We start from the raw sequence: 22033 nt of genomic DNA on the forward strand, positions 1-22033 counted from the left end.
CTGATGAATAGATGATATGGCGTCCTTTCACTGCAGTCTTTGGTATTATCGATACTTAGTGTCTTTTATGAAAGTTGGCTGGGTTTTCTTCTAGTTATTCAAGATGTCACTTTTGTGCTTATATGATTGAATGGCAATGCTGTTTGTGGCTTTTAAGCTATTGCTCATTTTAGTCCAAGCAAAAATTTCAATAAAGGGCGAATTCTTACTGATTCCAGTCAGATAGTGGTTCTGAGGGGTCAGAAATCTGAAGGACATAATCCTAAAACAAAGTTGCTTTTAGGCTGAATCTATATAGCCTTTGTTTTTAATGAAGCCATATTTTGTTTTATTTTACAGCATTTTTTCTTCTTGATTAAAGATTATGGCAGCTGGCTTGATATTGGAACAAGGTATAGTATATATTCACATAGAATTCTTCAGAGTGCAGTGAAAAATAGTAACTTGGTATCTTAGTATAGAAGATTTCAATTTGATTTTTGAAGTAAGCATAGCAAGTAGCAATTATTTTAAACCTCTGGAGGTGAGACACGTCCCTCCAGTTCTTGGCATTAACACATTATCAGGTGTTTCCTTGGGATGATGTGGGGACAGATGTTAAGTCTGAAAGAAATGCAGAACAGCAGGAAGGTACAAGGAAAACTGCTTGAATCTGGGATAGATCACTCCAGTGTCTGTGTTCTCATAATCTCTCAATCTCACTCAAGAACAATGAAGCTATTCAAGTTGCAGTGTGAATTTTCTGTGGCAGTTTACATTTCATGTAATCATCATATGCCTCCTAGAATCTTCAATATGGGAACATGTTAACATGTGATACCTATAACATTGTTATTTAAAGTATAATCTGAACAAAATGTCAGTTTCCTGTTTATTGTGATTTGAACGTCAATGATTGCCATAATCTGTTAAATTTCTTCTCTTTGAGGGGAAGAAAGCAAGGTTGATCCTTTTGCCTTTTTGTTTTCAAATGCATTCAGAGATAGAATACATTTTTATAGACTAATTTTATTTCCTTTAGTCAGTATTTGTTCAGCCAGGAATTGTGTAGGTTTGGGTGAGGTACTCGATTACAAGTCCTCTCCTCTGTTCCTACCTCTTAGGCAGCTGAGGCTTGTACCGCCTTGTTATTTATATAGAGGTCTGTCTCCCTTGATAGTCAGCTGATTTGACTCTCTTTCATTCCTTGTGTGCTAGGCACAAAGAGGGTACTCCATAGGTCGTTAATTTTGTTTTCATTAGTCTCTTAAATTTGAAGCTTAGGGAAAGTTTTAATGTGTCCTTCTCACCAGCCCTCTGATCCCAAAGTGTCCAGGCAGGTAGTAGGTCATCGTATGGGCTTTAAGCCAGAGCTCCTGGGATTGATCTATTTCTGCCACTTTTTAGCTGTAAGACTGACAGCAAGTGACTTAACGTCTCTAATCTCTCTCTGTCTCTTGTCGTTTTGAATGAATTAATCCATCTAAAGCGTTTAGCACAGTGCCTGGCATCAAATAAGCTCCAATAAATGGGAACTATTATTATGTTTTTATCCTTCATAATGTTTCTTGTATTTGAGATACCTCTCCTTATTATCTCCATAATTTGATTAATTTATTTTCATTTTAAACATGTCAGAATTTTGTTTGGAAAATATCCTGACAAAATATAGCATTATTACATATGAGACTTTTTATTTTATTCTTAATTATAGCAAAGTATACATAATATAAAATTTACCATCTTAACCCTTTTCAAGTGTAGAATTCAGTGGCATTAAGGACATTCACATTGTTGTACAACTATCATTATCATTCCATCTCCATAATGGTTTTCATCTTGCAAAAAACTCATTCCCCATCTCCACCAGCCCTGGCAACCAACATTATAATTTCTGTTTCTATGTATTTGACTACTCTAGGATAGCTCACATAAATTAAATTGTACAGTATTTGCCCTTTTGTGACTGAATTATTTCACTTAGCATAATATATTCAAGGTTTATCCATGTTATAGCATGTGTCAGAATTTCCTTCCTTTTGAAGGCTGTATAATGTTCCATTGTGTACAGACCACATTTTATTTACCCATTCATCCATCAGTGGACACTTGAGTTGTTTCCCCCTTTTGGCTATTGTGAATAATGCCGCTATAACATGGGTTTGAGACTTTTTGATGGGAGAAATTTATATTGGTTTTGGCTCTAAAGAGATATGAAGGAATGAAGAGGATATAATTCTCACATGAAAATGTGCATCATTAATTTCTGCACAGCATCATTAATTTATATTACACAAATTAAGGATTTGATTTTCTCTGATTCGCTTGAGGTTTATCTTTACTTGGCAAATTTTTTTCTTCAAAGTACGAATTTCACTGTTATTACCAGTAATATCATGCATAAAACACAAACCATTTTTAAATATCCATGATCTCAATTCAACAGGGCAAATATTTATTGATAACCCGCTATGCACCAGATGAATTTCTGGGGATGAAAAGCACATTCTCAGGCTCTCAGGGAGCTTAGGGTTGGAGGAGGAAACAGACTCATGAGCAGACAATATGGTGCAGTGTGAGAATTTCTAGAATAGTCTCTTGGGTGCTGTGGGGACTTTAGTCAGAGTACCTACCTCAGCCTTGCAGGGTAAGGGAAGGCTTGTCAGGAGAAGGACTGTTTAGACACTGCAAGAGTAGTATTTAGAAGAGCGCATTGGGTCACAAGATCTAGGGAGAATGTATAGCATAAATAAAGGCAAAGATCTAATGGCACCTTAAGGAACCACTTATATTTATGGGTAGAGAACAGGAGGTGTGGCAATGAGGCTGAAAGAAGTGGCCAGAAAGGCAGGAGGAAACCAGGTGAGAGTAGTGTGGTGGAAATCAAAAGAACATTCAGGAAGGAGGGAGGTTATTGAGATGTTACAGAGAGAGTAAGTAGGAGAAGACATAAAGACATGCATTGGATTAAACAGTGGGTCATTGATGAGCTTGGCCAGGGACGGTTCGGGGTAAGATTTAATATTAGACGTCTGCACTGAATCAAATCCATTGATTTCTGGGTGAGGACCACAGACCAAAGATAATCATTTTTCTCCTCTCTACCAAGTCTTCAATAAAATAACAAACCCAGCAAAAGTGAAGAGAATAGAAAAATGACCATCAGCAAACGCAAGTTCAACAAATTCCTAGAAGATGGATAATCCAAGAGAGGAAGAAGCAGCCCAGAATCTATCAGCGAATGCTGCCAAAGGAACAGAAAAGCCCACAGGCTCCAGGCTCATTCGGACAGTAATATGGAGCTCAGGAGTGAGGAAGGGGATTAACTGCATGTCTCTCAATCCAGTCATGGTACCAGTGGGCTCTCCATGGCCTCTTTCCTCCTTCCTTCATCCCCACGCAGGAAGTACTACTTTCTGCATTTTACTCCCAGGGAAAAACCAGAGGACACCTGGAAAGAGGCTGAGGAGATGTGAAGAATTTCACTGCTGTGACACATGTGCTTCTACCTCATAGAAAAACTGTCCTCCACTCTAGCATTCATAGCTTCCTTCCACCCCAGCCCAAAGGGCAGAGGCAGGCACCCCTCTTGCTAATCCTGAAACATGACATAGCAATTTTTATTACATACCCACAACTTACTGGCAACTATCCTATATGTGAGTTAGACCTAGAGGAAACCAAGACTTTCTTAAAAACTTAACACTACCCTCTGATTGCTATTCTGAATAGAATAGCAATTCTATTCCTAGATACCTACCCAAGAGAAGGAAAAAATATGTACACAGAAGACTTGTACAGGAATTTTCATAGTAGCTTTATTAATAATAACCAAAATCTGGAAACAACCCAGATGTTTATCAGCACTTGAATGGATAAACAAATTATGCTATATCCATAAAATGGAAAACTACTTATTAATAAAAAAATGAACAACTGATGAACCCAACTACATGGAGGAATCTTAAAATTTTTTTAATGAGTAAAAGAAACCAGGTGCATTAAGAGTACATATTGTATTATATCATTTATGTAAAATTCTAGAACAGACAGAATTAATCTATAGTCACAGAAAGCTGATCAATTGTTGTCTGGGCCTGGGAATTAGGGTAAGCATGCCTATAAATGGGCATGTGGAAACTTTTGGAATGATGGAAGTGTTCTACGTCTTGACTGTGATGATGGTTACATGGGTGAATCATTTGACAATACTCATTTAACCGGATACTTAAAATGGTTTCATTTTCTTATATATAAATTATACTTCAAAGTTGTTTCATAAGGAAAGAACTAAAATAACTATCTAAAATTGACATGAGTAGGGTATAGTATAAGTCAGCCAAATCCTCCTCTTGCCTAGCAGAGACTTAATAAATGATGTTTTAAATTGATGCAATGTAAATCAATAAACAGCATCAATAAACAGCAATGTAAAGATACTAATTCATATCAAGGAGGTAACCACCAGAAGGTCTAAAAAGGGAAGCAGTTAGAGTGGTTGCTTGAGAAGTGGGTAAGAAAGAATGAGGGGTATTACTTTTCATTGTAAGCCTTTCTCCCTTATTTTGCTTTTTTAACGCTGTGTGTATGACTCAGATAAAAGTTAAAGGGAAGCCCTGAACCAAGATGGCAGAGTAGAAGGACGTGCTCTCACTCTCTCTGTGAGAGCACCGGAATCACAACTAGCTTCTGGACAATCATCGACAGGAAGACACTGGAACTCACCAAAAAAAGATACTCCACATCTAAAGACAAAGGAGAAGCAACAATGAGATGGTAGGAGGGGTGCAATCACAGTAAAATCAAATCCCATAACTGCTGGGTGGGTGACTCACAGACTGGAGAACACTTATACCACAAAAGTCAACCCACTGGAGTGAAGGTTCTGAGCCCCACATCAGGCTTCCTAACCTGGGGGTCCAGCAACGGGAGGAGGAATTCCTAGAGAAACAGACTTTGAAGGCTAGCGGGATTTGATTGTGGGACTCTGACAGGACTGGGGGAAACAGAGACTCCTCTCTTGGAGGGCACACACAAAGTAGTGTGCACATCGGGACCCAGGGGAAGGAGCAGTGACCCCATAGGAGACTGAGCCAGACCTACCTGCTAGTGTTTGAGGGTCTCCTGCAGAGGTGGGGGGTGGCTGTGGCTCACTGTGGGGACAAGGACACTGGCAGCAGAAGTTCTGGGAACTGCTCCCTGGCATGAGCCCTCCCAGAGTCTGTCATTAGCCCCACCAAAGAGCCCAGGTAGGCTCCAGTGTTGGGCTGCCTCAGGCCAAACAACCAACAGGGAGGGAACCCAGCCCCAGCCATGAGCAGTCAAGTGGATTAAAGTTTTACTGAGCTCGGCCCACCAGAGCAAAAGTCAGCTCTACCCACCACCAGTCCCTCCCATCAGGAAACTTGCACAACCCTCTTAGATAGCCTTATACACCAGAGGGCAGACAGAAGAAGCAAGAAGAACTACATTCCTGCAGCCTGTGGAACAAAAACCACATTCACAGAAAGATAGACAACATGAAAAGGCAAGGACCGATGAACCTGTTTGCAGGGCAGAAATTGAGACACAGATGTAGAGAACAAACTTATGGACACCAAGGGGGGAAAGTGGCGGGGGGGTGGCGGTGGTGGTGTGATGAACTGGGAGATTGGGATTGACATGTATACACTGATGTGTATAAAACTGATGACTATTAAAAAAATAAAAATGAGGAAGAGGAAGAGAAACAGGGAATAAGTATATTGTTAATATACTGAAATAAGACCAACAAAAAAAGGTTCCAAATAAAAAAAAAAAATTAAAGGGAAAGTCATAAATGAAATGGGAGGTCAGGAAGTAGAGTTTTAAGTCCAGACCACTCTTTCAAGCTTAATTGGAAAGGGAAGGAGAAATAGGGCAGTTATCACATGGGAATACTCTCACACCTCCTTTTGAGATTTTATCATTTTGTTTCAGCCATGAGTGATGTGAGGAATGATATTATAGTTGGAAGGCATGAATGTCCCTAGATCTGGTTACCCTGTGTCAAAACTGGGGTCCAGCATCGGGGCTCAAATGTAGTAAGCCCGTTCACAGAGTAGAGTAGTGACCCATCCCTGCAAGGTCAGAGCAAGGCGTTGCAACACAGAATCTCGTACCCAGCAGTTGTTTATTTGAGACATGGGCCCTGAGAGGCGTGATACAGGCAGTTCAGAGACCAGGGAATCTGTTTATATTTGGCAAAAGGCAAAACAAGACAGAAGTTCAAACTTGAGTTTGAGCTCAGGATGCCAAAGGCTTGCCCCGGTCACAGCTGTAGCACTAATAACCAACACTGGTATTGTGCCACCATGTTTACAGTATCTTCCAGCACATTATTTCATGTGATCTTTATCATAGCACTGTGAAGTACACATTATTTTCCACCACAGATATATTTACTGGCTCCTTTTACAGTTGAGGACCCTGTGGCCCTAAGGAGAGTGCGACTTGCTCATGCCACAGAGCCTGTAAATGGCTGAGCAGGTCAGGGAGGCAGCACTTGGGCACCAGGGCTGTGTATTCCCACTGACCCTAAGTGCCTCTACTTAGAATTCCCCAGAGTCTTTGTTTTGTAATTCTAATAACCTCTTTTTGAAAAGTGGCTCTGTGTCTAATCCCATGTTTGTGATTGTTGCAAAGGAACTATTCACTGCAAAGTTTTGAATTATATAAATCTAGGATTTACAGGAGAAAGAAATATTGATTAAGAGGGAATGGGCCAAGAGTAAGGGCATCTTAGGTCAGAAAAGTCCTGTTTTGTGCCAGAGGCCTTTGTTGAGTGTACAGAGCGGAGTTGTGTCCTCAAAGAGAAAATACTGAGAAGCAGGGAATGAGGCCGGTGGCAGCTTTCTGCTAGGGGAAGGCCGTCACGGGGTGTGCAGGCTGCCGACAGGCACCACAGACCCAAGCACACACACTGCCAAACTGCACGGCTGGCAAAGTGGCGTCTTATTTATGTCAGAAGATGGCAACAGATAGTCTCACACTGGTGGTTGAGAGAAAAACCTTGTGACATAAAGAAGACCCTCTTCCTAGGAGAGTTAAAAGATACGGTTAAAGAAACGCTGCAGTACTGTGATGCTTATGAAATTCTGAGGCTTTGTGTGTGTCCTAGAAGGACTTTTGCTAGGGCTACAGAGAGTCAAGGGCAAATTCAAGGACATAGTGATGAATCAAGATACCCATGAGCAAGGCCCTGATCAGAAATTTTCGTTAGCTGCGTCACCTTTGCTGACCTTGTTTACCTTATACTCAGGACTCCAGTAGAGGAGATTTCTTTTCAGCATTGGATCCCAGAATTCAGGACCTTTTCCCCCACTTACTGACTTATTTAGTCTTTCATGCTTTCACTCAACAAGTACCTATTGAGCAACAACTCTAAGCCTGTCTTTCTCATTACATTGTGCCCTCTTGTTCACATCCATTTCTTGTCAGTTCTTCACGGATCCCATTCCATTCAGCACTGTTGGCCCTGTTCCCTTTCTGTCATCTTCAGTCTTTCATCGAAAACTTAATTAGCAGAACGTTCCCCTCAACACCAACCCCTCAAATTACTTTTTCTTTGCTTCATCTCTAGTAATATACTGTTTCATCAAAAAGAAGAAAAAGAAAGAAGGAAGAAAAAGAGAAAGGGAGCGGTGGGGAGGAGGCAGGGGAGAAGAGAGGGAGGGAAAGAGAGAGAAAGAGAAAGAACACCCTTTTTAGCATTTCATTTTCCACCTTCTGGCATCAACATCAGCCCTTGATCCACTCCGGAAGTCCTGTATCCTTCTTTGTCCAAAAATTATTTTCTCTCTTTCCCAGTCTTTCATGTTGCTTGTTTAAAGATAGTCACCGTTTTTCTCTGGAAAATTCTGCAATGTCTTTCTTTAGAAATGTTAAGTTAAACTGTTTTAAGGAATTTAATGCAATCATGTTTCTCTCTCCTCCTTTCTGGGATCACTAGAAGTTTCCAGAAACCTTTTGGAGGATTGGATTGTTTTGCCACAGAAAAAAACTTATACCCAAATCTGGGGAAAAGCCAGATTAAATTAAGCAGCAAATGAGTAAAGTTAAGGATTATTGAGAAAGGTATTAAATTGATATAATAATTAGTATTAAAATGTCATTTATTGCACACAGTGTATTAGGAGTTTTCCATAGGTTATTTCATTAGTTTTAATGACAATGATGTGAAGAAAATATAATTATTTCTACTTTACAGCAGAGGAAACTGGCTCTGAAAGACTTTAACAATAACATGGAATACGTAGGTTTCAGTTTTTGGAATTGTATGTACATTTAATATATAGATCATTTCTTCAGGAAAAAGTATATAGTGAGCATTCACCATCCATGAAGCATCCCCAGGTGTTACCAAGGGCCCAAAGATGAATGGGATTGCCTTCTCAAGACTTGGTGATGCCCCACTGCTAGAGATAGATAACTCCTGCATCAGAGTTTTTCATAGGGAATTCGAGCACTGAGGGGGAAGTTCTACTGTATAACTTATAAGGAATATTCCAGCCCTGGAAGGATATGACTCTGACACGTGGCCCCTGCATGCAGGGTTGTAAGACAGAATAACTGTAATACGAGGCAGCATGTGCTTAAGCGTTATGTGAATACCAAATGGAGGCCGCTTCAATTCCAACTTCAATGACTGAGAAAACATTGCTCAAGGTCAGCATTTGAGCTGGGCCTTGAATGAAGGGTATAATTTCAGTTAGGAGACTTAGAGTATTTTCGGCGGACAGAATGGATATGAGCAAAGCATAGAGGTGAAAAAGCCCAATGCCTACTCATCTGGAGTGTGATAAATAAGTTGAATTTCAGAAACCTTAGGTTTTGGATAAACAAATTTCCAGAAAATAGCCTTTGGGAACCTTAACTTGGAGAACCTTGGATACAAAACTACAGTGTACATTCTGTTGGCATATAAGTGAGCAGCCATGTACTCTGGTGCCACTGGAGCTTTAATATTTTCGATGTTACTTCCACAAGTGAATTATTGCCTAGGAGTTAGGAATCTTGACTGCCTTTTTTATACACGTTCATTCTGTGGAGTGACGGGTGGGGTAGAATGTGTCTGGAAATGGAGGAACTAACTAAACCAGCACCATCAGGGTGATTAAGCATTATCCTTAAGTGCTCCTGGCATAACCTTAACAGTCGGGCTTCAGTTCTCTTTTGATCCCTGAAGTTATTCTGTGCTTCCAGGCATAATTTTTTCCTGCTTCCTTCAAGGTCTGTCCTCCCAGGCTTCAGTGATATTACAGGGCCCGTTACCATGTCATAGTACTTTGCACTAAATCCAAATTGCCAACTTTGACAGTCTTTTTCCTTGATAAGGTTTTTCTTTTCTTTAAAAAAATTATCATAATATATACATAACAAAAAAATCACCTTAACCATTTTAAAGTGTACAGCTCAGTTTTATTAAATATATTCACATTGCTGTACAACTAATCTCCAGAACTTTTTCATCTTGCATAACTGAATCTCTATACCCATTAAACAGCAGCTCCCCATTTTCCCTTCCCCTCAGCCCCTGGAATCCACTTTTCTACTTCCTGTCTCTATGAGTTTGGCTACTCTAGGTACCTCGTATAGGTGGAATCACACAATATTTGTCCTTTCACATCTGGCTAATTTCACTTAGGGTAATGTCCTGAAGGTTCATCCATGTTATAGCATGTATCAGAGTTTCCTTCCTTTTGAAGGCTGAATAATATTCCGTTGTATGTATATATCACGTTTTGTCTATCCATTCACCCATCAGTGGGCACACAGGTTGCTCCCACCTTTCGCTATTGTGAATAATGCTACTATAACATGGGAGTTCATTATCCATTCGAGTCCCTGCTGTCAGTTCTTTGAGATGCACACCCAGAAATGAGATTGCTGGATCATATGGTAGTTCTGTTTTTAATCTTTGGAGGAATTGCCATAATGTGTTTCATAGCAGTTGTGCCATTTTATTCCTACCAGTAGTGCAGAAGACGAATTTCTCCACATTCTCACCAATCCTTGTTTTCTTTTCTTTTTTTGATAGTAGCCACCCTGATGTGTGTGAAGTATATCTCATTGTAGTTTTGACTTGCATTTCCCTAATGTGTCATGACGTTGAGCATTTTTCATGTGCTTGTTGGCTATTTGTATGTCTTCTTTGGCAAAATATCTGGTCAAGTCCTTGGCCCATTTTTCATTTGGGTTATTTGGTTTTTTATTGTTGAGTGGTAGGAGTTCTTTATGTATTTTGGACATTAACCCCTTATCAGATATATGATTTGCAAATATTTTCTCCCATTCTGTGATTTGCTTTTTCACTCTGTTGATTATGTCCTTTGCACAGAAGTTTTAAATTTTGATATAGTCCAGTTTATCTATCTTTATTTTTGTTACTAAAAGAGGCTTTGACCCATTGCAAAACTTGAATTTAGTATCTAGTGAGATGTTCTTCTTGGCACGTGTGTGGTACCTCCAGGCCTCTTCCTTGCATTCCTTTACACAACCATCATGGGAAATAAAGTGTTCATCAGAGCACAAAATAATAGCAAAAAAGAGACTGCAGAGGCATAAAACAAACAATGAGCATCGTTCAAACCAAGAGAAACAGAATGGTGCATTAGCACTTGTAGGCTGTGAATGCATTAATGACCCCTCCCTCAGCAGCACTAGCCATGAGAAAAGGACGTTAACCCTGTGGTTCAGTACTGTACTTCATTTATACTACATATTAAAATAGTATATAATTAATTAATGCTATACAGGGTAAAAACTGTGCTGTAGAAATATTTTGTGGTAATAGTATTTTTTTATAAAGGGAGCTGCCCTACACACACAGGGATCATGTGTCCAGGTTTACCTGGAGCAGTCCTGGTTTATGCCTTTTGTCCCGGTGTAATCTTCACATCCTCATCTATACAACATTAAAAATCCAAAGTGGATGGGAAGAGAATAAAGGCGTAGCCAGTTAATAAGTATGTTAAACCTCAGTTTATCTCAGTCTTAATGCTTCATCATCACGAGTCTAACTCCCATAGGTAAAATGGGATGCTTGCTCTGAGAGACTTCAGATTTCAGAGCTCAGTTCTATTCATCAGGCTGAGAACATTGAACTATCCTACATAAATTACCCACATCCTATCCCGGTCATTCCTGCTGAAATATCTCTTTGCTCTGCTCTGTTTGTCTTCTTTGTCTTTTATTGTATTGTACAAAAGATGCCTACTTAAGAAAGGAAGATGATGGGGAGTGGGGAGGTGGAAGAGGTTGGGGTGCAGAGACAAAATGAAATCTGAGTTAGTGGAATTAAGCTTTCTAAGTGGAATTGCCCCAATTGATGCTGCAAGGTGAGGTTTTCGTTGCTGCTGCTGCTCTTGTTGGTGAGTTAGAATTCTAAAATCTTTCCTTTGCATCCTGTATAGCAGTAATGGCATATAGTACTGCAGTGAAACATGTGATACAGGTCTAGTGCGCAGAAGTGGTTCATGCATCTTCATAAGCATCTGATTGATTGCCAGGAAAAGGCTTGGATAGTGGGGGAAAATACACTTCAAGATCCAAAACTAAAGCACCGTATAATAAGGTTCCCCTATCGAAACTTCATTATTCCACTTTTTCCTGCATTTTATTTGTGAGAATATTGCTTTTAAGTTTTGGCTTTCTAATTATTCCTATGTGGATATACATTTGAAAAGCTGAGCAGTTCCTTGTCATGTTGCAGATATTATTAAACTTACTGTCATAATTTCCTTAATGGGAACCAGGGTTATTTGAATTGTGCTCCTGCAGTGGTTTCCCTTTGTGACAAATTTTATTTCCAAACTCCTTTGTATTAGTAACACAGTTAATAACTTCAGCCATTCCATGCCTATTATTCACAGGAATGGAATGTTGTCCTTTTGTCCTTTTTATTGCTTTATAAATTTTATTGCTTTATAAATACATAAATGGTGAGAACCTGTCCTAGAATTTGAGAGAGGACTAGGGGCTAATGACCCCCATGAATGCAGTCTGACATGTATCTGTAATGTCTGTAGTGCCGTTGTGGGGACTGCAGTGGGTTTTCAAAATAGGTTGGAGAGATTCCTCACCTATGAGTTTCAGGTTAATAAATAAGAGTGTCTTTAAAAATAAAGATTGCATTGCTAGGGCATAAGACAGGATATCTGTTTGTAAGTGTAGTCCAATATGTTCAAAATGCATCTTTGGAGCAGATTTTACCAGACTTTAATGGAAACTGTTAAAGGAATACACTCCAGTCAGTATGATCACCTGAAACCGTGGGTGTAATTTCAGTGGTTTTCTGGAGAACCTTGTGGCATCAGGTGTTTTTTTCAACAGCCATGTGAAAAATACCCTACTCAGGCCATGAAACTGGGTTGGGCCGACAGAGCTATAATTTAGCATTTTCTTCTTTTGATCTTTTACACAGTTTCTTCATTTATAGCAGGCCGTAAACTTTACAGAGTATTGCCTTTTATATTCCATACTGAGAGAAGTGCATTTTTTAAACTAGAGAAAAAATTCCTTTGAGGGAATTTTCATAACTATAAAAACATAGATTTAAATGTATGTTCTGAATGTATTTGATATGAGGTGAATAGCCATCATCATCAGTTTGCACTTTAGTTTGATAGTGGTATTCATTTGGACTTTGTTTCCTACATGCACTATTGTTATACATTATTAAAGTATAAATGACAACTAAAGTATCACTTCTATCTTTAGATATAGTGAAAACTTAAGTCCAGTAATATTTTAATATCCTCCTAAATGTAATTAATAAGTGCCATAAAATATCTTTACACTTGACAATGAATACTAAGCTTTATTAAAATCAATGATTCTCAACCTGTTTCTTCCCCAGTACATCTGACAGGTAGGACCTGCTTCTATTGCCCATTATCCTAATTGAGAAGTATAATCAACCTTTTATCACCCATTGTACACATTGAACAGGCCTGCCTGGTGATTCTGTATGCCCCTCCACACACAGACCCTGTCCCTCTACCATCTCATATATATACCTTTAGAATTACTGATTTAAATGCTGTCAAAATAGTCAAGGGAAGAGAGTGGGAACAGCGGAACTCATTGCAAGTAGAAATTTGATGCCCCTTTAACTCTGCTATGCTATGATGACACCAAGACTTGATTGATGGAAAATATAACAAACTGAATGCCTTAGACTCAGTGGCACAAAGAAGATGAGCTTCACAACTGTTCCCTGCCATCGATGTTAGCTTAAATGAGCCAAGAGTCCATGATTTCAGGCCACTTCAGGCCAAGGAGATAGGTGATCTGTGGAATACCTTTTATAAATAGACTGTCACTAAATTTGAGGATGGGTCACCTACTTTCTGGTTTTACAAAACTACTTTGTTAAGAGATCAAGTCATATTTAATATTTTAAAGTTTTTAAAAACACCTAAAATTGATAGTAAAATTTAATGGAAAAAACATCTGCTAGAATATAATCTCTTCTTTTTTTTTTACAGCTTTATTGAGGTATAATTTATATATCACAAAATTCATCCATTTTAAGGTTTTAAATGATTTAAATCACTTCAGTGATTTTTCAGCAGATTTATGGAGTTGTGCAACCATCACCACAATCTAGTTTTTGAATATTTCCATCACTGAAAAAATTCTCCCGTGCCTAATTCAGTTCTATGCAATTCCCATACCTGGCCCCAGGAAACCACTACTCTGCTTTCTGTCTCTACAGATTTGCCTATTCTGGACATTTCAATAAATGGAATCATACGATATGTAGTCTTTCACATCTGTCTTCCTCCAGTTAGTGTGATGTTTTTGGCATTCCTTTATGTTGTAGCATGGATCAGTACTTTGTTCCCTTTCATTGCTGAATAGTGTTCCATTGTATGGATAGGCCACATTCTGTGTATTCATTTTATAGTGTGACTTTTTACAGTCCTCATGGCTTTTCTTCATCTACCTGCCTCCTAACCTCCTTGCCTGGTCTTCCCATGGAACCAGGGTCAGATTGGGCTGTCCTGGATTTGATCCTCGAGGCTGTAGACTGGGCAGTTTGCATTCCGTCCCTCATCTCACCTCTGACTCCAAACTCCAGTCCCTGGGTTGGGGAGTGAACCTTCTTATAACATGAAGAATTGTGACTATTATATCCAGCTTATTGGGTTGAGGACTTTTATCTCAGGAACGATTGCAGATTTTGAAGTCCTGTGAGGAACAGAAATGGGAGAGAGTTGAAGATTTCTGTGATAATTATGAGCTTGGCCAAGAGTTCTATGTCATAATTTGTAAACATCACATAAATAGAAACGTATCACAAGCTCACTGTAGAAAATACAGAAAGCATGTAGAAAAAGTAAGAAGTCACACATAATTCAATGTCTCAGAGTTAACCTCTGTCCAACAGGTTGATGTATCTCCTTTTAGACTTTATTTATATGCAAACATATACAGGTTTGTTTTTTTTTAAGTTGGCTTTCTATGATAACCATTTCCCGATGTCATTACTTTTAAAAACATGAAGGTTATTGTAACAAGAAAGATGTGAGGAGAAACATGGTAGGGAGAGAGTTCAGAAAGACAGTTGATGTCACTTATGGCTTTGAAGGTCATTGTAAGGAATTAGGAATTTATTCCAAGTATAAGGCAAAGCATTAGACTCTTGAGCAGGGAAGTATTTGATACGCTTTATATTTGGAAACAACACTTTGGCCAATATGGAGAACATACTCAGGGATCGAGAGAGGGAAGAGGAAGATTGGTTAATAGGCTCTTGCAGTATTCTAAACTAGAGATGATGACAGCTTCGACTAGGGCAGTGATTCAAAATGGTAACAAGAGGCTAGATTTACAAAGTATTCTGAAAGAGAGGTGAGTGGAAGTTGTTAATGGACTGGATGTGCTAGGAGAAGAAAAGGTGAGAATCAAGGGTGACGCCTAGGTTTTTTATCTTGAGTAACTAAGTGAATGAACAGTAAAGCCATTTCCCGAGATGGAGAAGCCCCTCAGAAAAGTGAGGTTGATGAAGGAAGATTTGGGAAATTAAGAGCTGGGTTTTACATATCAAATTTAAAATGCCTTAGATTAGGATGGTGCCAGAGGAAGCCATGGGATCTTGGAAGAGTTTTTCTTTTATTTTTAGGATGAGAGAAATTACACATCTGCGTGGTGACAGCTTTGCTCGCTTTAGAGAAGGGGAAAATGTCGCTATGAGAGAGAGGGGGAATCATTGCAAAAGTAAAGTCCTTTTGTAGGAGAGTTGAAACAGGATCCAAAATGGAAGTGGAGGGGTTTGTTTTAGACAGGATCAGGTGCAGGAGGAAATATGGACAGATATGGGTGTTTTAGTAGGTTGGGGGCAAGAAGAGAAGTTCTCTCTTAGCTCTCAGTAAAGTTTTCTCAAATAAGCAAAGTCATCTCCTGAGAGGGGAGGAAGGTGATAGAACTTTGAGGAGAGAAGAAAGGACATTAAATGGTTTGACTTGGAGACAGAAAAATAATTCACAAGTGTGCAGTCAGAATTGAGGCATTCATGAGAACCAAATCTCATCTGTGCCCATAAAATTAAAGTGAGCCTAGCCAGAACAGTCATGAGTTTTTTGTGATGGTTCCTTTATCTTTAGTGTACGGTGCTTTCTGTTCCCCTCCCTGGTTCTGATTATTGATTCTAATGCCAGAATTACACTTATCTTTATGTTTTAATATCTCCTAGGGCTAGTTTTACTTCATTTTGGGAGACTCTTTGTTTCTTTAAATATTTTGGGATTTTGTCTTTTATCATTTAATTTTGATTATATGTCTATGACTTTTATTTTAGGGGAGTCTGATTTCAGTCCAGGCTAAATCTGCCAGGGTATATAAAACAAAAGAAGATTTTCTGATTTCTTTTAATTACAAATTACCATTTTTAATAATTTAACAAATATTGAAGGGCCCACAGGGCCTTGAATTGGACCTTAAAGATGAAATGGGGAGAGAAACAGGGACCGTGGTCCCTGCCTCCAGGGACCTGACAGCCTAGGGCAGAGGTCAGCAATCTATGACCCTTTAGCACAAGCCAGCCCACCTGCTGTTTTTGTGCTGTCTGCAAACTGCCAGTTGTTTTCAATTAAACATTTTGACATAATTATGGGTTCACGTGAGATTGTAAGAAATAATACAGAAATCCTGTACTCCCTTTACCCAGTTACCCCCAAGGGTAACTTCATGCAACAAAGCTATAGAACAACCAGGATATTGACGTTCATATTGTCAAGATACAGAACAGCTTCTATCAACACAGGATCCTTCGTGTTGCCCTTTTATTGGCAAAACCACTTCCTTCCTGCTTCCATTCCTCCTTAACCCCTAGCAACCATTAACTTTTTTTCACTTCTGTAGTTTTGTTATTTCATGAGTGTGACATATGTGGGATTATACAGTATGTAACGTTAATTATACAGTATGTAACATGATGGGATTAGCTTTCTTTGCTCAGCGTAATTCTCCGTTGATGCATCCAGGTTGTTGTGTGTTTCAGTGGTTCATTCCTTCTTATTTTGGAGTAGTATTCTGTAGTACCGATGTACCACAGTTTGTTTAGTCATTCACCCATTGAAGAACTTTGAGGTTATTTCCAGTTTGGGGCTATTATGAATTAAGCCTCTAAACATTCTTGTGAACATCAGTTTTTATTTCTTTGGGATAAATGTCCAGAAGTACACTTGCTGGGTCATATAGTAGTTGCATGTTTAGTTTTATAAGAAACTACCAAACTGTTTTTTGACTGACTGGAGTAGAAATCCAGGTTCCCCATTCAGCCTCCATTGACGCCCAAAGGGGTCTCCTCGTTATTACAGAGGAGGGGAAGGAATTACAGTTCCCCACTGGGCCTCCCCTGGTATTTCCGTGGCTAGGAAGGGCTGGAAGTCCTTATTGCTCCCCTACATGACCTCCACTAACATCACAGTGGGGAGGGGAATGGCCTTGTTAACTCTGGGCGGAGGTGAATGACTTTCCACTGGGCCTCGTCTGATACTACCCCAGTGAAGGGGGCCCTCATTACTGCTGGACGGGGGTGCAAGTCGAGGCTTCTCACGTGGTCTCCACTGACACTGTCGGGCAGTGGGAATTGCTTGTCACTGCCAGGTTTGGGTGAAAGTACCAGCTTTCCTACTCAGTGTTCTCTCATGCCATGGGGGTTCAGGGTCAGGGATGGATGGGGGTTGGAGTACCTCATCAAAGCCTGGTGAGGGTGGAAGTGTAGGCTCCCCACTCGGCCTTTGCTGGAGCAGGTAGGAGCCGAACCACCCTTTTTTCTGTGGTTTCTGCCTGAAGTGGAACAGTTACTGTCTAAAAGTTTTCCGTCTTTTGGGCCTGCCCCATTCCTTGTCTGTCCTTTGGCTAGAGAGTAGGCTTTTGTTATCATGTTGGGTTGTTTCGGGGGTGGGTTGGGCTATGTCCATTGGCATTTCTGGTTTGTTCCAATTTGTTCCAGCAAAAAGAAAATCCAGGGAACTACCCACTGTGTCATTCCTTGGGTCCCAAGATCCTTAACCTGTGTGTATTCTATCCACTGTTCAGTCTTCTTATGTTTCTTTTATATACAATTCCCAGGGTTTTTGTTGTACTTGGCAGGAAGAATAGGGGAAAGTACACCTACCTACTCCATCTCCAGGAAAAGGAAGATTTTCTGATTTTTTTTTTTAAAGCTTCTAGTTTTCTAACACCTCTGTGCTGTGATAAACTTGAATTGCCCCACTTTGGAAGATGTTTAAAGTAAGATCAGTCAACCGGTTACCAACTTAAGTGTGATAAAATTTCAGCATAACTCACATAATTTTGGTAATATAATCTTGTCTATTTTGGCATGAGTTGTTCAAGAGCATTCTGTTAAAATAAATATCTAGATAGTTTTATTCCCAGAAGGGCTTTGTAGAATGATAAAAATGTCTTATCATTGTTTTCATTTTTAAATAAATAATTATCAGTGATTTATTTCCTCTGTAGCTACTGAAGTTGGAAAGTAGCTTTGTAAAATCTACATAATTAAGTGGTAGATAAGAGCTATATCATATTCATTCAGGGTTAAAAAAATATATACAAACACACATACACACAAACACATACACCCATAAATTTAAGTAGAAGAAAATTCCAGGTCCAATATTCTATTACATTATTTTTACAGTGAAAATAAACAAACATTTCAAAACTCTTAACTTAATGTTAATATTTGGCTAGCAGTTGAAGATCTAATTTTATTGTTTTCTTTTTAGGTCAGGAGCCTACCCTAGTCCAGAACCAGATTTCTAACATAACTAGTTCTCATTCTTATTTTTTAATTAGCCAACTCTTCTATATCAAATTTACTTTACAAGATGAACCAGTGAACCTAGAGAAAGATTCTAAAGAGGCATCAGTGCCTTTCCAAAGGAAATCCTATCAAACCATAAAGCTTTACAATTGGAGGTTCTTGCTTAAAAGCTTATAACAATACCAAAAATAAATAAATAAATAAAAGCTGCATCGAGTAGAGGCCCTTCTTTCCTGGCCTTGAGGGGCCTTGCCTATGGGGCAGTTACCTGACAGCACAGTGAAGCTTTGCCTAGGTTGGCCTAGGGCCAGCAGTTTGACATTTTGGGGGGCTGCCCACCTACTGGACTGGAGTTATTGAGAAGGTGGGAGGGAGGCCTGCAGGCCGCTGTTCCCTTTCCCCTTAGTCTCCATGTCCCTCTCTGTGATCGGCCTGTTTTACAGGCACCCAAAAGGCACCTTCCCAGATGCCCTAAGACAAGTTCCCTGGGGCTTGCCCTGGGGGCCATTCTTGGGAAGGGGCTTCTTTAACCCACACCAGGACTTCTGTTTGCTGGGGGTAGAGGAGAGGAAAGGGGAGAAAATATGACCTCCCTTCATCAAGCCAGCTTGGTTACAGGCCTGCGGAACCTTCCCTTCACCTTTGTTGAAGGGTGTAAAATGTGTGAATCTATTATGAAGTTAGACAGGTAAACACAACTCTGATAGGCACTGTGAATAAACTTGCCAATCTGCACTGAAGCTTAGCTTGGGCAGTACTGTACTAGTATCACTATAGGAAGCCTCTGCTTTGTCGCACATTTGTCAGATCTGTGTCCTAAATTTCTTTCCATATTTCCAAATTTATCATCAAGCCATGTACTATGTACTGTGTTTAAAAAGAAAAACTGAAAAAAAAAAGAACAACTGAACATTTAATATTGCTGATAGATGGGAACTGGGATTGAGTAATTTTAAGCGTATTCTATCTTCTTCCAGAAGTCTTGGGGATAGTAGCTTTGACTCTGAGATTAATAGAGAGATGTGTCCCTTTTCTTTTGTTTAGATTCTTTGACTAAAACTTTCACTTCACTGAATTTGAGTTTGGGTAACATTTTTCTTTCTTTGTGGCTGGTACTTTTGTCAAAGTACTTCTAACTTATGTCAAAACATGGGATGGCATGGTCTAAAACATCAGAATACTTAACTTGGGGACATCATGGGGAGTCTGTGGATATTATTCAGAGTATATAAGAATTAGAGGGGGGGAAATTATCTTTATTTTTCTAAAAGCTAAATTTTAAAATTCAGTTTCTAATGGTGACAAAGACACAGGCACTACTAATATCACTCAGACATTTTCATATCATTATAGTTGTTGGAGCTATCTCAAAATATTATGTTCATCACTACTTCTACAACAAATTTGTTCTTTTTAACGTATTGATATCTATTTCAAAATCATTGGTATCCTCTGTAATTCTGTGTATTTTATATACACAGTTGACCCTTGAACAACATGGGTTTGAACTGCATGGATCCACTTATATGTGGATTCTTTTCAATAGTAAATGCTGTAGTACTACAAGATCCGTGGTTGGTTGAATGCGAGGATGCCAAACCATAGATACTTAGGAACCTTGGATGCTGAGGGCCAACTATAAAGTTATAAGCTGATTTTCGACTTCTCAGAGGGTCAGCACCCCTAATCCCTGAGTTGTTCAAGGATCAACTGTACATTTAGAAACATTAGTTAGAGGAATCTTATGCTTTTCCTCTTATGTGTTCTCTCTGCCTGTAACGTGTTTCTTTTTCTCCTTCTGTAGCATCAGCCACTACGTGATTGTCATGTCCTTGACCATCTTTCTGGTGTTTCTCAATGGCCTGGCACAGATGCTCACAACAAAGAAACTCAAACTCTGTGGCAGACCCAAAAGCCACCTCACATGATGTTGCCAAAGCCATCACTCAGCATCCAGATCCTGGTTCTCATTCTCCTTGTCAACTAAAATCTTTTCAAGGATTCATAAATGAGATGGATATTAATGTATAACATACTCTGCTCATCTAAAGGAAATTATATGTGGAATTCTGAATTTATGGGTTATCTGGAATAAAGGAGCTTCCATTTTCTTTAGGTTTTGCATGAAGTCATGGTTACATCTGTGGAAAAGCAGAGTAAAGCATTCTGCATTTTCATTTTTTCCTTTAGTTGGCAACTTCTCTCACCGATGTTTCAGAGCACCTGTAACAATCTCTGGTCCCCAGCTGTACAGCTTCCTGTATTATATGCAGAGGAGAATGTGCTCCTGAGGGGGCAGTACTGATCACATCCAAAATCAATGCACTGGCTGAACATGAAGTAAATCACCAGGTGGCACCATAAATATTTATCAACTCTCAGCACTTGTTTTGCAAGTAGTTCTAACTACTAAACAACATTAGAAAGACAGTCAGGATGTGTAGGAAAATGTTTGCAGGTGTTTTTCATTTTTCTTCTGTATTCAGCAATACTATTTTATGCTTTTTAGTGCTTTTTTAGTTTTCATAATCAGCTAGATGCAGGTTTTACCTTCACTTTTTTTTTTTTTCCATTTCTGGATTCTCATGGAATTTCTGGAGATAGAAAAGCAGAAAAAGCTTGTTATTTGTGTCTTGTCCATGGGGAAAGAGATTTAAATGATTAGTTTTTGGGGGGGTTTAAAATTTTTATTTTATTTATTTATTTTTGGCTGCATTGGGTCTTCGTTGCTGTGCGCAGGCTTTCTCTTGTTGCAGAGCACGGGCTCTAGAGCGCAGGCTCAGTAGTTGTGGTGCATGGGCTTAGTTGCTCCGCAGCATGTGGGATCTTCCCAGACCAGGGCTCAAACCCATGTCCTCTGCATTGGCAGGCGGATTCTTAACCACTGCACCACCAGGGAAGCCCCTAAATGATTAGTTTTTAATTGTAGATTCAATAACTGTTACTTCCAAAGCTTTTATCATGTATTATTCCAACAGAATTCTTTAAATCAATGGTTAAACTTTCTGAAAATATCATAAGTCAGTGTTAAAATTGCTTTTCTTTCTGGTTGTGAGATTCTAGCTCAAAGGCCCAAAGTTCTCTCGTTAAAGTTTAATTTGTATTCATAAACTAATTTTAATGGACAAAATATTTTGAGAGTAATTTTTATTTGGATTCTTCATAAAGTGACCTTTAGATGTCACTGTGGAGTTGGCCTTTTGCCCATGGTGAGCCGGGAGAGTTTGGCTGATGCTAAGCTTTCTTGGTCTGAGTCCCATTTTTAAAAAGTAATTGATTTTGAATTAAGTTATAGCATCACTAATTCATTATTAATGATGAGGAAGCCCTCTACAAATTAGCAGATTTTTCAAATTGGCAGGTGAGTGAACAGATACAATTTAGGAGATTTGAAAATCAGTTTGGCAAAATGTACTTTCTTAATTCCTATTTATGATGAAGTATAGTTATAATTGACTTTTGATAGTACTTCATGGTATACCAGCGAAAGCATTATAGTACAAAAAACAAGAGACGTATTGATGTCAATGTAAGACCTCATGCAGTCTGTAATATGAAATCTAGGTGGACAGCTAAGAAGCTGCTGAAACGGTATTGGCAGGTGGAGAACCCATGAACTTTCACATTGCCTCAAAGGATTTTTGATCAGTCTTTTCACAAGTCATAGAAAACTGACTTTATAAACACTTATTATTTTTCCTTTTATATCTAGTTTTGCCTTTCTTCTTTCTCCAGATTTTCACACAGAGGAAT

General features: G+C 39.1%; 1 protein-coding gene across 2 annotated transcripts in view; it reads left to right on the plus strand.

The window, feature by feature from the left end:
• PIGN (phosphatidylinositol glycan anchor biosynthesis class N) overlaps positions 1–20395 on the plus strand; it is a 102237-nt gene extending 81842 nt beyond the window's left edge. Inside the window, exons 29-30 of one of the 2 annotated variants that reach the window (XM_024754924.1) lie at positions 340–392; positions 20085–20395. In XM_024754924.1, coding sequence (XP_024610692.1) covers positions 340–392; positions 20085–20208 — 177 coding nt within the window. In that variant the 3' untranslated portion in view covers positions 20209–20395. Of the gene's footprint in view, positions 1–339; positions 393–3088; positions 3445–20084 lie in introns of those variants that run through there. The other variant, XM_024754925.1, reaches the window with a different exon arrangement.
• Positions 20396–22033: the final 1638 nt, after the last annotated feature.

This window comes from Neophocaena asiaeorientalis, unplaced genomic scaffold (assembly GCF_003031525.2).
Source record: "Neophocaena asiaeorientalis asiaeorientalis breed wild unplaced genomic scaffold, Neophocaena_asiaeorientalis_V1.1 scaffold124, whole genome shotgun sequence".
NCBI lineage: Eukaryota > Metazoa > Chordata > Mammalia > Artiodactyla > Phocoenidae > Neophocaena > Neophocaena asiaeorientalis.